The sequence below is a fragment of the Gavia stellata genome, chromosome 18, assembly GCF_030936135.1.
Source record: "Gavia stellata isolate bGavSte3 chromosome 18, bGavSte3.hap2, whole genome shotgun sequence".
Taxonomy (NCBI): domain Eukaryota; kingdom Metazoa; phylum Chordata; class Aves; order Gaviiformes; family Gaviidae; genus Gavia; species Gavia stellata.
The window spans coordinates 1,641,603-1,653,656 of record NC_082611.1 but is presented as its reverse complement, the minus strand read 5'-3'; the positions used below and the strand labels follow the sequence as shown (position 1 = coordinate 1,653,656).

Below are 12,054 nucleotides of genomic sequence, written 5' to 3'. Positions count from 1 at the left end.
GCCACTGCACGGCCAGGGCCAGCCCAGCCCCACGATGCTCCAGCTCAGTGTCCCCCACTGTCACCTCTCTGACACAACTCCCGGTGCACCCACATGCCCCGGTACCCCTGCCCGTGCCGCTTTGGCACCGCACCCCCCAGTGTCACCGCCCCAACACAGCTCCAGCCAGGGCCCTGTGATGCTCCGGCACAGCGTCCCCACAACGTCACCCCTGGCACAGCCCGACCCCCTGCCTGTGATGCTCATGGCCTCTCGACCCCCCATCCCCATGCAGCTCGGTGGCACAGCACAGCCCCACGCCCTCCCCAGGGACCACCGGCCGCCCCCCGCGCCCCCTTACTCTGCCGCCTGACTGTCCTCCTGCTTGATCTTCTCCTCCACAGCCTGCAGCGCGGCGGCCAGGGACGCGCTTGTCTCCTCCAGCTTCTGCTGCGCCAGCTCGGGGCCGGCGCTGTCGACGGAGGGGCCGGCAATGGCGGAGCGTGGCGGCTTCACCGGCACCTGCTGGGGCTGCGCACCGGGCGAGAGGGGCTTGGCAGGGCTGGAGCAGAGCGAGGGCGGCGTGCTGGAGGGCTTGGCGGCGGCAGCGCCCAGCTGCCGGGCAGGGGACGGGGCCGGCGTGGAGCCAGCGCTCACCGACTGGATGGCGGCGTGGGGCTTGGGAGGCTTGGGTGCCGTAGGGGGTGGCACGGGCTTGGGGGACACCGGGGGCGGCGTGCCATGGACCCGCTTCACCTCTGCAGAGAGAAGGGAGAGGGGCAGAAGGGCAGCAGGGCCAGCCGGGACCCCCAGCGTCCGCCCCGGGGGGCTGGCAGGGCACCTACCTGGGCTGCCGGGGCTCGGGATGGGCACCTTTTTAGGGATGGGTGCTGGAGGCCCCGGCATCTTCTGGGGTGGCTGCGGCAGCACAGGCTTGGGGGACACCGGCGGCTTGAAGGGCTTCTTGGGCTCGGCGGGCGGTAGGGCGTAGTCGGGGCCATCAGGGCGGGTGGCGGGTGGCGGGGTGGGGGGCGGCTCGGCGCCGCTCAGCTCGGAGGCCGGCCGCCGCTTGACGGTGCCGGTGCCGTTCTGGTAGACAGCGAGCGGGGCTGGCTCCAGTGCCGGCTCCTTGTCCTTGGCCTTGGGCCGGCGCTTGACGGTGTCGGACTCGGTGAGGACGAAGCGGACGCCGTCCTGCTGGCTCTGCCTGGCCCGGATCCGCCGCTTGAGCGTGGCGCTGGCTTCCACCTTGGCCAGGTCCCCGTGGCGGTGGGCCGGGGACAGCCCCTCGCCCGCCTCCCCCCGGGCCGGCCCCAGGGGCCGCGGCCGCTGCTTGATGGTGAGGTTGCCCTCCTCGGCGAACGGGATGCCATCCGGGGAGCCACCGCGCTCAACCCGCAGCCGCTCACTGGGGCCGTCGGCACCTGCCTCCGATCGCACACTGTCGGCACGCTCGCGGCGGGCAGCTGCCACCAGCCCAGTGACGGGGCCGCTGATGGTCCGGCGCCGGTTCACCACCTCCCCATCCAGCCCGATGGCCTCCTTGTGCTTGACGGTGGCCAGGACGGTAGCCACGCGGGCACGCTCGGGGCTGCCCGGGGGGGCCCCCGGCTGCAGGTAGTAGCCCTCGGGTGCCTTGGCCAGCCCCGGCCCGCCGGCTCCATGCGGCTTCTGCAGCGCCAGCGCCCGAGCCCCGCCACCGATGGAGGACATCTCCAGCATGGCTGCGATGCTGCGCACGCTGCCGGCACTGCCCGTGTCCACGCTGCCGCCCAGGTCGCTGGCTCGCCGCTGCTCCCGGCGGCTCTCCCCTTCGGCGGGGGGGGGGCCCAGCAGCCACCTCTCCCTCACCCTCCTTGGGGAAGTCCTCAGCCATGCCAGCGCTGGAGATGGCGGAGCTGGAGCGCTTGGGGGGGGGCGGTGGGGGCCCCTTTTTCTTGGGGCGGACAGCGAAGGACTGGCTGCGGTTGACGTTCTTGTCGCCGCCGGTGGGTGCCCGCACCGAGTGGCTGCGTCCCACACGCCGCTGGACGGTGGCATAGGGCCCCGCGTCCGGCACCAGCAGCTCGTCCCGCTCCTGCTCGCTGTCGGAGGCAGCATAGCGGTTCAGGCTGTGCGCCCGCTTCTTCGGCCGCCCCGGCTCCTCCTCACCCTCGCCCGCCGGTGGCAGGCAGAGCACCGGCACTGAGACGGGTAGGACGGGCACCCCTGGGGGTCCCCCCTCGCCCTCGGTGGGCTGCGGCAGGACGTAGGCAAAGCCACGATGGGTGGGTGACTGGGGTAGGGAGCGGGGTGACGCGGGGCGCTCTCCCGGTGGCAGCAGCTGCGGGGTGGGCTTCACCTTGGCGGTGGCGTGGGGTGCTGGTGGGCCCTGTGGGGAGGGGGGCCGCGGCTTGCCGGGGGTCTGCGGCGGCGTCAGGTGCCCGGCGGAGGGCGGGAAGGGCTGCCGGGGCTTGCCAGGCACCGGGGGCACGCTGGCACGCTTGACAGGGTGGCCATGTCGGGGTGGGCGCCCCTCCTTGGGCGGTGCGGGGGGGCTCTCGCTGGCCCCCTCTGCCAGGTACTCCTGGCTCTTGGAGATTGCAGCGGTGGGGGGGGCCCGCGGGCCGTCCCCCAGCAGCTCCTGAGAGCTGCTCATCAGCCTGGTGCGGCCACCCAGCCCTGGGGGCGAGCGGTAGCCAGGGGCCGCGGGGTTCGCTGCCTTCTCGGGGGGCTCCTCGGGGGCTTCGCCTGTCATGGCCACCTGCAGCTCGCTGCTGAGCTCGCTGTCCTGGAAGGTGGTCATCTTGGGCGACTGGCACTCGGGCGGCTCCGGCGGGGGGGACTCGATGGCCAGCACCTCTGGGCACGCCGCCGCCGCCGCCTTCCTCTTCAGCGTGCCCGGCTCGTACTTGCCCAGCTCGGCGCGCTGCAGCTCCGCCAGCTTCTTCACCGCCAGCATCAGCTTCTTCTGGTGGCCTGGGGACACCACGGGGCATCAGTGCTGCCGCTGGGGGCTGGGGCTGCCGCGGCCGGCACTGCGGCATGGGACCTTACCCAGCTTGGTGATGCCGATCTCCTGCAGGTCCTCCCAGGTGATGTCGGTGATGAAGTCGATGTTCTCGTAGCCGTTCTCCACCAGCACCTTGTAGTACTGGGACAGCCCGATCATGGAGAGCCACAGTGCCAGGTTGGCCTGGGGGGGACACAGGGCACGTCTCAGCACCAGCTGGCAGCAGGGTCTGGCCCCGGCACCCCCCAGCACCGCAGCACCCATGCAATGCAGGTGATCCCATCTTGCTGGGGGACAGCCCCAGGGGGGCTTCCTCTTGTCCCCACACTGTCACTGCGCTCCACGATCACCTGGGGCCATGCCCAGCCCTGTTCCCATGGGAAGCCCCTTGCCATGACCAGCCGATGGGGCAGGAGGGGGCTCAGGGGACACACGGTGTCACGTCCATGCGGTGGCAGCTGACACCAGCCTGCTGGTCACCGAGCTGTCAGGAGGGGACGTGCGCAGCTCTGGGACCATGGGATGCGGGCATCGTCTCAGACCGGTGAGCCAGCTCTCACTCTCATCCCCCTGTGCCACCCCCTGCCTGGAGGGACAGGGCAGAGGGGACCGGCTGCCAGACTCCCAGCATGGCCGGGACCCCAGTGCCACCCTGGCTGTGGCTTCGGCATCCCCGGCCCCGCGTAGCCCTTACCGGTTTGTACTCCGGCAGCCACTCGGGGATATTGAGGTTGTTGATCTCAGAGGCGATCTTCTTCCTGTGCCCCGGTTTGGTGACACCGATGGCCGTGAGGTCCTGGGGCAGAGGGGGGGGGGGTTACTGCTGCCCTGCACCAACTGTGCCCCCCTGCCTGCGACACCGGCCAGCCCCGGCGTTCCCCGCAGCCTCACCTCTGGCGTCATCCGGCTAATGGTGGTGATGTCGTAGCCAGCGTTGATGAAGTTGGGCGCATAGAGCTGCAGCTGGAACTTGCACAGCCACTGGTACACGGCCTCCGAGCTCTGGGGAGAGGGACGGTGTGACTTGGGGCAGTCTGGGGGACAGGGACCCACCGCCCCTGCCCGTGTCCCTCAGGGCTGTCCCTGCACCCGTCCGCGTGCCGGCAGGAGGCCCCGGCTGGGAGCTGGCACCGCAGAGGGGCTGTGCTGCCCCGTGGCTCGGGGGGCCCCGGGGTGTGCAGGGAGCTGGTGCTGTGGAGCCGGGGGGGCCGGCAGCCGCAGGGATGACTCACACCACTGGCTCACAGCACGGCACAGCACCCCACGGGCACCGCCATCGTGGCCAGCACCCAGCACCATGCCAGCCTTGGTGGTCGAGGGCTGCCACGGCACTTGCAGTTATGGGTGCAGTGGGGGGGGGGGGGGGGGGGTGGCGCCGCCGTGTGGCCGTGCCTGTGTCCCCCCCCCAGCACCACGCTCCACCGTGGGGCTCCCCACACCACCCCAGCACTCCCCACTCACCTTCCCCTCCGATGGCGGCTCCATCTTTTTCAGCTGGGGCTCAGTGGGGGGCTGGGGGGCATACGGGGAGCTGGCCACACTCTGCGACCGCGACGAACCTGCCGGAGAGGCAGCGGTCAGCGGGGCTGGGGCCGCGTGGCCCCCCCGGGCTCCGGCCAAGCGAGGTGGGGAGCTGAGCCCCTGCCCCGGGGGGATGCCACGGCCATGACCCCCGGGTTGGCAGGGCCAGGACAGGCATGGGAGAGCGACACCCGCCCCAGCACAGCACCCTGGGGCACAGGGTCTGCTGCCCCAGGAGGGGCAGGGGTGGTGCAGGGCACCGTGCCTGGGCACTGCCGCTGGGTTGCAGCCCCTATCACTTAATCCCGGCGAGGCCGGCTGCACTGGCATGGGCTCACAGCGAGGGCTGCATCTGCATGGGGCTCTGCAGGGTGCCTGGCCACCAGCACCATGGTGTACACAGCTCCCAGGTGCCATGGAGCTGCCGGGACAGCCCGTGCTGCTGCCCTTGCCCACCCAGCCAGAGCCAGGCGAGCCCCCAGCCCAGCTGGGGACCGGGGTGCTGCAGTGCCCCCCAGGGAGTGCAGCCCTGAGCAGAGGGACCCAGCCAGACCCCTCCTCCAGAGTGGGCTTCCCTGGCTGCCCACCTCCCCCAGGCAGTGGTCAAAGGGTTCCCACTGCCCAAAGCCCTCCGTTCCCACTCCTCCGGCCACGCCACCAACCCGGGACGGGGCTCGGCCACCCGCCATGCCCCGCAGCAAGGGGCCCAGCCGGGGAGGGCAGGTTGGCACGAGCTGCCTTGTCCCCCGGGACCCCCGTGCAGGCAGCCCTGCTGCGCCCACCCTCCAGCTGGTGCCTTCGCCAGCCCTGGGGGTGTCGAGGGCCGCCCAGAAATTTCTGCCTCGTATTTCTGATCAGGACCAGCAAGAGCAGCCCCTTCCCCCCCGCTGGCAACTGCATCCTCTGCGTGCGCATCCCCCCCCCACCGCCGTGTGTGTGTTGTGCATCCCCCCTGTGCGTGCATCCTTCCGGCATCTGCATCCCACTTGCGTGGGCATCCTCACATGTGCATCCCTCTGCCATGTGCATCTCCCTCATGTCTGCATCCCACTTGCATGTGCATCTCTCCAGCACATGCAGCCCCCTCCCAGCAACGTGTGCATCCCCCCCACCGTGTGCGCGTCCCCCCCTCCCCGGGTTTCCATCCCCCCGCTGCGTGTGCATCTCCGCAGCCCGGGCATCCCCCCACGTTCATCCCCCACGTGTGCATCCTCCTCGCCTGTGCATCTCCCGTCTGCGCCCCCCCCCAGCACGTGCCTCCCCCGCGGCGTGGGCACCCCCGCGGTGTGGCCATGCCCCCCGCTGCTGCGCAGCCCCTGCCCGCAGCCCCCCGGACGGTGCCGGCGGTGGCGGGGGGACCCCCGCTCGGGCTCCGGTGGGGCTGGCGGGGGGCCAGGGAAGGGAAGGGGCTGGGGAGGAGCGCTGCCGCCCCCCCGCCTGCCCACGCCGCCCCCCCGCCCCCCGCGGGGCCCCCACTAACCGAGGCAGGAGAAGGCCTGGCAGCAGCCGAAAGGCGAGAGAGTCATTTTTTACCCACACGTTTTTCTTCTGGCGACGGGTGCCGTGGCAATAAAAAAAAAGACAAATCCCTGGATCCACGGCACGCCCGCGGCAGGGCCAGGGCTCCTCCTGCTCCCGGCAGCCGGGCGGCCGGCGGCACGCACCTGCGGGGATGTCCTGCGCCTTGGCCGGCCCATCGCCCACGGCAGTCTCTTGCGCAGAAGCCTTCTGGGAAAGGACCGTTGCCAGCAGCTGAAAAACACCCCGGGAAGGGGGGAGAGCAGGCAGGAGTGAGGCGAGCGGGCGGTGGAGGCCGGTGGGCGCGGGGGACGCGTGCTGCGGGTGCTGCGGGTGCCGCGGGTGCTGCGGGTGCCGCAGCGGCTGCCCCACTGCCAGCCCGGGCGAGGGTGGGCAGGGAGGGGAGCAGCAGATTCGGGCTGCGGCGGGGAGAGCGGGAGCAGCACAGATGGTGCTTCGCAGGCGGCGGGAGCCCGCGGCACCCTGAATCCAGCCTGACGTGCGCCCGGCCCAGGCTGCCAGCGCGGGCTGCTGGGGCCCCCCTGCCCACAAAGCAGAGCCCCCACGGCCGTCCCCAGGGTGCTCGGCTCCGGGGCACGCAGACCCCGGTGCCCAGCCTGCTCTGGCATAATGCAGGCTCGCAGGTGCCTCGGCCCAGGGACACCCCAGGCTGCCGTGGGCAGTGCACAAAGCGCAGTGGGCAACGTGCCGGCAGCAGTGCGCAGCGTGCAATGTGCCGGCAGCAGTGCGCAGCGTGCAGGCAGGAGTGTGCAGTGGGCTGCGTGCTGGCAGCAGCAGGCAGACGGCTCTGTGCTGTGCAGTGCAGTGCAGTGCTGCAGCAGGCAGCATGCCGGTGGCAGCACGCAGCATGCAGCGCAGCGTGCAGTGCGGAGGCACCCTGCGAGCGGCAGCAGAGACATGGCACGCAGCCTCGGCCAGACCCTGCACACGCTGGCAGCCCCTGCCCAGCCCTGCAGCGCAGGACATCGCGCCAGGGGCTGAGCCTGGGCTCAGCCAGCAGCTGGGGGCCAGCTGGGAGGGGACACGCTGGTGGCACACTGGGCACCGGTAGGACCTCACAGCACCCCGCCGAGCATCAATCCCAGCAGGAAGCAGATGCAGCTGCCAAGGAAGCAAATGCCTGCCCCAGGGCAAGCACTGGTGCCAGGACCGGAGCCGAGTGCCACCGCAGGCTGGCACGGCTGCCTCGGGGCTCGCCTTACCTTGACGCCTTCAGAGCCAGCGTGCAGGGCATGTGCCCCGCTGCCCATGCTCTGCCCGCTCCCCGAGCTGCGGGCAGAGGCCACGCTGCCCGTACTGCCCAGGCTGCTGCGGTCACCACCTGCGCAGAGAGAGCAGATGCCATCAGGGCACTGAGCCCCATGGCCGAGCTGCGGGACGCCACGGTGTGGCCATACCCCGCCAGAGCCACCGCCATGTCCTCCTACATGCCCGCCCCGGGGACAGGGAGGGTCCCAGCAGCATGCGCCTCGACGTACCTGTGAAGGGTTTCCGCAGCACCCAGATCTCCTCCGTGGGAGCCGGCGTGGCCGATCCACCCTGCGACGGTGAGAGGTGGGACGGGCTCATGTCGGCCCCGCGGGACCCTTGGTAGCAGAGCAGAGAGAGCAGCCATCAGGCATGCATGGCCCCGCGCGCTCAGGCTCACATCGGTGTGGCACGGGGTCAGGCGACCCGCAGCCCCAGCACCCGTCACTGCCGCACGCAGGGAAAACCCCACAGCGAAGGTGCGGGGTCCCCAGCCGCAGCCGTGCTCAGGGGTGCCAGTGCTGTCCTGGGGGCCTGTCATCCCCCCAAGCAGCTGGCACAGGGTGACAGCGACCAGCCCTGGGGCCCCGTCCTGCAGGGCACCTCCTCCCTGCCGCCAGCCAGGGACAGACCCATGGCGGGATGTCCCAGTGCCCCAGCTCAGCCCGGGCAGGGGACGGGGACCACGTCGTCTCTGTGCGCAGCAGGAGGGGGACATGACCCGGTGCGGGGGGGCAAAGGGAGCCGGGCAGACTCGAGCAGTGGGGAACTGGTCCGGAACCCACTGTCCCCCGGCCAAGACGGTGCTGGCCGTGCCCCTGCGGCTGCCTGCACCCATCTGGGGGAGGACGCAGGGGCCATGGGGGGGCCAGGCACCAGGTGCTGAACCCCCCGCACTCCCCAGGGTGCCTCATGACAGCCAGCAACACATGGGTGACACAGCAGTGGGTGAGAGGACCCGGCCCTCCTGGCGGGGCACAGCTCGAGGGTCACCCCCGAAGCACCGCTCCGTCACCGGCTCACCATGCTGCCCGCCTCTGCCAGGTCCTGCTCGCACCAGGGCCGGCCAGGGACGCCCAGCGCTGAGCCCAGGGTTTAAAACAGCATCAGATGAGATGGACAACAGCCCCGTGAGGCCCGGCGCTGCCGCAGCCCCACCGCCAGCCGCCGAGGAGCCCAGCCCCACCATGAGCCACCAGGTACAGGGCATTGCCACCCCACCGCTGCCCAGGCCGTTTTCAGTCATTAAGCCACTCACCCCATTAGCGGCCAGGCCGTAGCGGGGGGCGGATGGTACAAGGTGATAAAGTCACTGAAAAAGCATGAGGGGCAACAAACAGCCGTGCTGCAATCGGGCTGGGACATCCCTGAGCTGCACATGCCGTGGTCACACCGAGAGGAGCCTGTGCTGCCTGGGCAGGCGTAAGGCTCTGTGTGACCCAGCCGGGAGAGAAAGCCTGGGGGAAAAGTATTTGCTCCCTCGTCCCCATCACCAGCATGGCCAGCCCGGTGCTCTCCCAACACGACCTGCTGCGCCGCCGCCACCGGGCACAGGCAAAGACCCCCCACCCCCAGCCAGCCGGTGGCAGCCCCCGTGGGCATGGCATGGGCTGCACCCCTGCAAACCTCCTGCCAAACATCTGCTCTCCGGGCGCTCCCGACACGTAGACCTGCAGCATCCGTCACCTGCCCGTGCCATGGGGACAGTCCCCAGGATGCAGCTGGGCAGTGCTTGCGCTGAGCCAGCCCCGAGAGCATCCCCCAGGAAAACACGCCCGGCGCCACAGCCCCTTCCCACTCTTGAGCGCGCAGCCCCGACCCAGTTAGAGTGGCTCGCTGGGTGTCGAACACCCTGCGGGGGAGGCTGCAGCAGGCAGAGGGTCCCTGCACCCGTGGCTGCCGGCCGGGCACCGCGCTGCCCAGCCCTGCCCCCGGCACAGAGCCTGGGGAGTGTTTTTGGGGGTGCCCAGGCACCCAGACAGGGTGGGCAGGAGAGCAGGGGCCGTGCTGCCTCCAGCCCTGCCCCGCAGCCGGGGACACCGGCGTGGTGAGGGTGGGATGCGCCTGCAGCGGAGCTGTGGGCCACACGGTGCTACAGCAGCGCTGGAGAGGGCGTGCAGGGGAGGGGGCCGACGGCATGCATGTGCGCACGCATCTGCACGCACTGCACGCACACGCCTGCATGCACACACACATGCACACGCCTGCATGCACACACACGCACCCACTTGCACACGCCTGCACGCTCCCGCGTGCAAACACACCACGGCAAGGGGGAGAGAGGCCGAGCAGAAAGAAAAGACTCGATACACACTTGAAAGGAAAAGAAAGAAATCCATCGAGAGCACGAAGCGAGCGGTGAACTACCTTGTCCGTAACGCGGCTCGTCGGCACTGCTAGGGGAGAGCCTGTGATAGCCAAAGGAACTGAAAAGAGTCTGATGGGAATGTGGTGGTGGAGGTGGAGGTGGAGGCAGGGAATGGAACGGATGGGACGAGGCGTCACCGTTTAGCACAGCAGCCCCGTAAGCCGGGAGCGGGATCTTTTGGTACTGTTGGGGGATTGTTACAGTCTCCCATGAACCTGATAATAAAACATAACAAGAGACAAAATGAAAAGAATCAAAATAATAGAGACACGCTCAGCGCCACCAAAAAAGAAAAAAAAAGAAAAGAAAAAAAAAAGGGGAAAAAAAAAAGCGGCGAACAAAAAAAGCAACCAAAGGAACGTGGAGGAGCCAGAACCGAGACCCAACCGATGCGGAGCGGAGCCGAGCCAAGGAGCAGCAGCAGGAGCTCAGCACAGGGCCTGGCCCGGCAGCAGGGTACGGCTCGCGGGCACATCCCGCAGACCTGCCACGGCTCCGCAGTGGGGCACGGACACCGGGGCAGCCCCACGCTCGAGGCAGTGGCACATTGTGGGGCTCCTGCAGCTGTGAGGCTCCCACAGCCGGGCTGCCGGGGGTCCTGCTCCCCACAAAGGCATCCCGGGAGGAGGGGGGCTGCAGGCACGGCTGGGCTGGGGGCTGCAGTGCCAGCACCCTTGTGCCCGGCCGGCCAAGCCCTGGTGCAGCCACCACCTGTGCCCCACACTGCTGCCCCACTGCACGGGGCCCAGGGCTGCAGCCGACGGGATGGCAATGAAACCCCACACCCTGGCAAACGCCGCAGTGGAGCCGGCCGCATCCCAGGAGCCACGGCCCTCATCCCCGTGGTACCGGACCACGACCTGCACCCGGAGGGCAGCTTTGCCCCTGCCCGTCCGGCACGTGGCACCTCCGCAGCCTCCGCGGCTGGTGCGGCAGTGCCCGGCAGCTGGCAGGCACTTGTGCCACCGCTCCCCTGGGATCTCGTTCAAGTGCAGCCATTCCCTGTCCACACCCCAGAGATGTGGCTGCCCCGAGATTGCACAGACCGGGAGGAGCAAGCCCGTCGATATGCGACCTTTCAACGCTGCCCACAGAGGCACTGGCCCCATCGCACCGCTCCTGGCAACGGGCACAGCCACGGGCCATCCCGCGGGACCGCGCACCCCAATGGGAGCCTACAGGGGTGGGGATGGGGACAGGGACAGGCAGCTGCAAGGCAGGGGAGCAGGGTCCGATCCCTGAGACAGCCCCTGGCCAGGGAGAGGGCCCCCATGGGGCAGTGCCGGGTCCCTGGCACCAGTGCTCAGACCCCGACCACCGGGTCCCCTGGCCCCACCGCTGCGCCATCCCCTCCAAACCGCAGTGACGCCCCCGGCTCTCCCCATGCACCGACCTCCCGGTACCACAAACGCCTCCCCCAGCCCAATGCTAGCCTGGCCCCGGGGCTGCCCCGTGAGCACCCCGGGGCTGCCAGCACCGAGCCCCACGTGCACCAGGTGGGCACCGACCCCACAGGCACAACAGGGGCAGCGACCCTGCACATGCGATGGGGACACTGTCCCCACGCACTTCACAGGGCACTGACCCCACATGCACGATGGGGACACCGACCCCACACACTCTAAGGCACCGTCCCCATGCACACGACAGGGCATCGCTCCAGCTTGGCTTCACCGGCTGCACCCCCCCCGACACCCCAGGCACCGCCAGACCGAAACGGGGCTCCCTGGGGCTGCGGGTTTGGGCGCAGCCCCGCAGGGAAAGACGGGGGTGGGGGGGTGGGGGGAGTGGGGGGGTGGATTATTTGCCTGTTCGTTTGCTTATGGCCTCGACGAGGCTGGAGGGGAAGTAGCCCACGCGGTCATTGCCTGTCCGGTTGTCGTGAATGCAGCCCTTCCAGCGCCCGTCCGCATGCTGCTCCAGCACCTGCGGGCAGGGGCCGGGTCAGGGGACAGTGCCACCAGCGGGCCCCCCCCCCGGACCCCCCCTCCCCGCTGCACTCACGGTGATGACGTCCCCAGCTTTCACGTTGAGGCTGGTCAGGTCGTAGTTGTTGCAATAGTCCTTGACGGCCCGGACCTGCAGAGCGGCGGAGGCGTCTGCGGGGACAGAGCGGGAACGTTGCTGGCCACCCAGCCCCACCGCGGGGGCTGTCACCCCCAGCCCAGCACCCCCCCAGTGCCGGCGCTGCCGCCCCATGCCCCCCCCGGCCCCCCTACCCCGCAGCATCTGCTTGATCTCCTTGCTGGCCTGGCTGGTGGTGAACTGGTTGACGATGTCCAGAGCCGTCTGGTTATAGGTGTTCCTGACATGGGCGTTGATCCCACTCTGCAACGGTGCAGAGAGGGCTTGGGAGGAGGCTGCCCCCCCGCCACCCCCCGGGACCCCCCAGGCCACCCCGAGAGCA

General features: G+C 70.0%; 1 protein-coding gene across 1 annotated transcript in view; it reads right to left on the bottom strand.

The window, feature by feature from the left end:
- CASKIN1 (CASK interacting protein 1) overlaps window positions 1-12,054 on the bottom strand; it is a 32,061-nt gene that overhangs the window by 251 nt on the left and 19,756 nt on the right. Inside the window, exons 8-20 of the mRNA XM_059826650.1 lie at window positions 11,867-11,975; window positions 11,652-11,746; window positions 11,456-11,573; window positions 7,510-7,617; window positions 7,234-7,352; window positions 6,157-6,244; window positions 4,433-4,530; window positions 3,863-3,973; window positions 3,666-3,767; window positions 3,016-3,154; window positions 1,820-2,937; window positions 825-1,785; window positions 349-737 (exon numbers count right to left, since the gene is read on the bottom strand). Of these exons, the coding sequence (XP_059682633.1) occupies window positions 349-737; window positions 825-1,785; window positions 1,820-2,937; window positions 3,016-3,154; window positions 3,666-3,767; window positions 3,863-3,973; window positions 4,433-4,530; window positions 6,157-6,244; window positions 7,234-7,352; window positions 7,510-7,617; window positions 11,456-11,573; window positions 11,652-11,746; window positions 11,867-11,975 (3,555 nt within the window). The remainder of the gene's footprint in view (window positions 1-348; window positions 738-824; window positions 1,786-1,819; window positions 2,938-3,015; window positions 3,155-3,665; window positions 3,768-3,862; window positions 3,974-4,432; window positions 4,531-6,156; window positions 6,245-7,233; window positions 7,353-7,509; window positions 7,618-11,455; window positions 11,574-11,651; window positions 11,747-11,866; window positions 11,976-12,054) is intronic.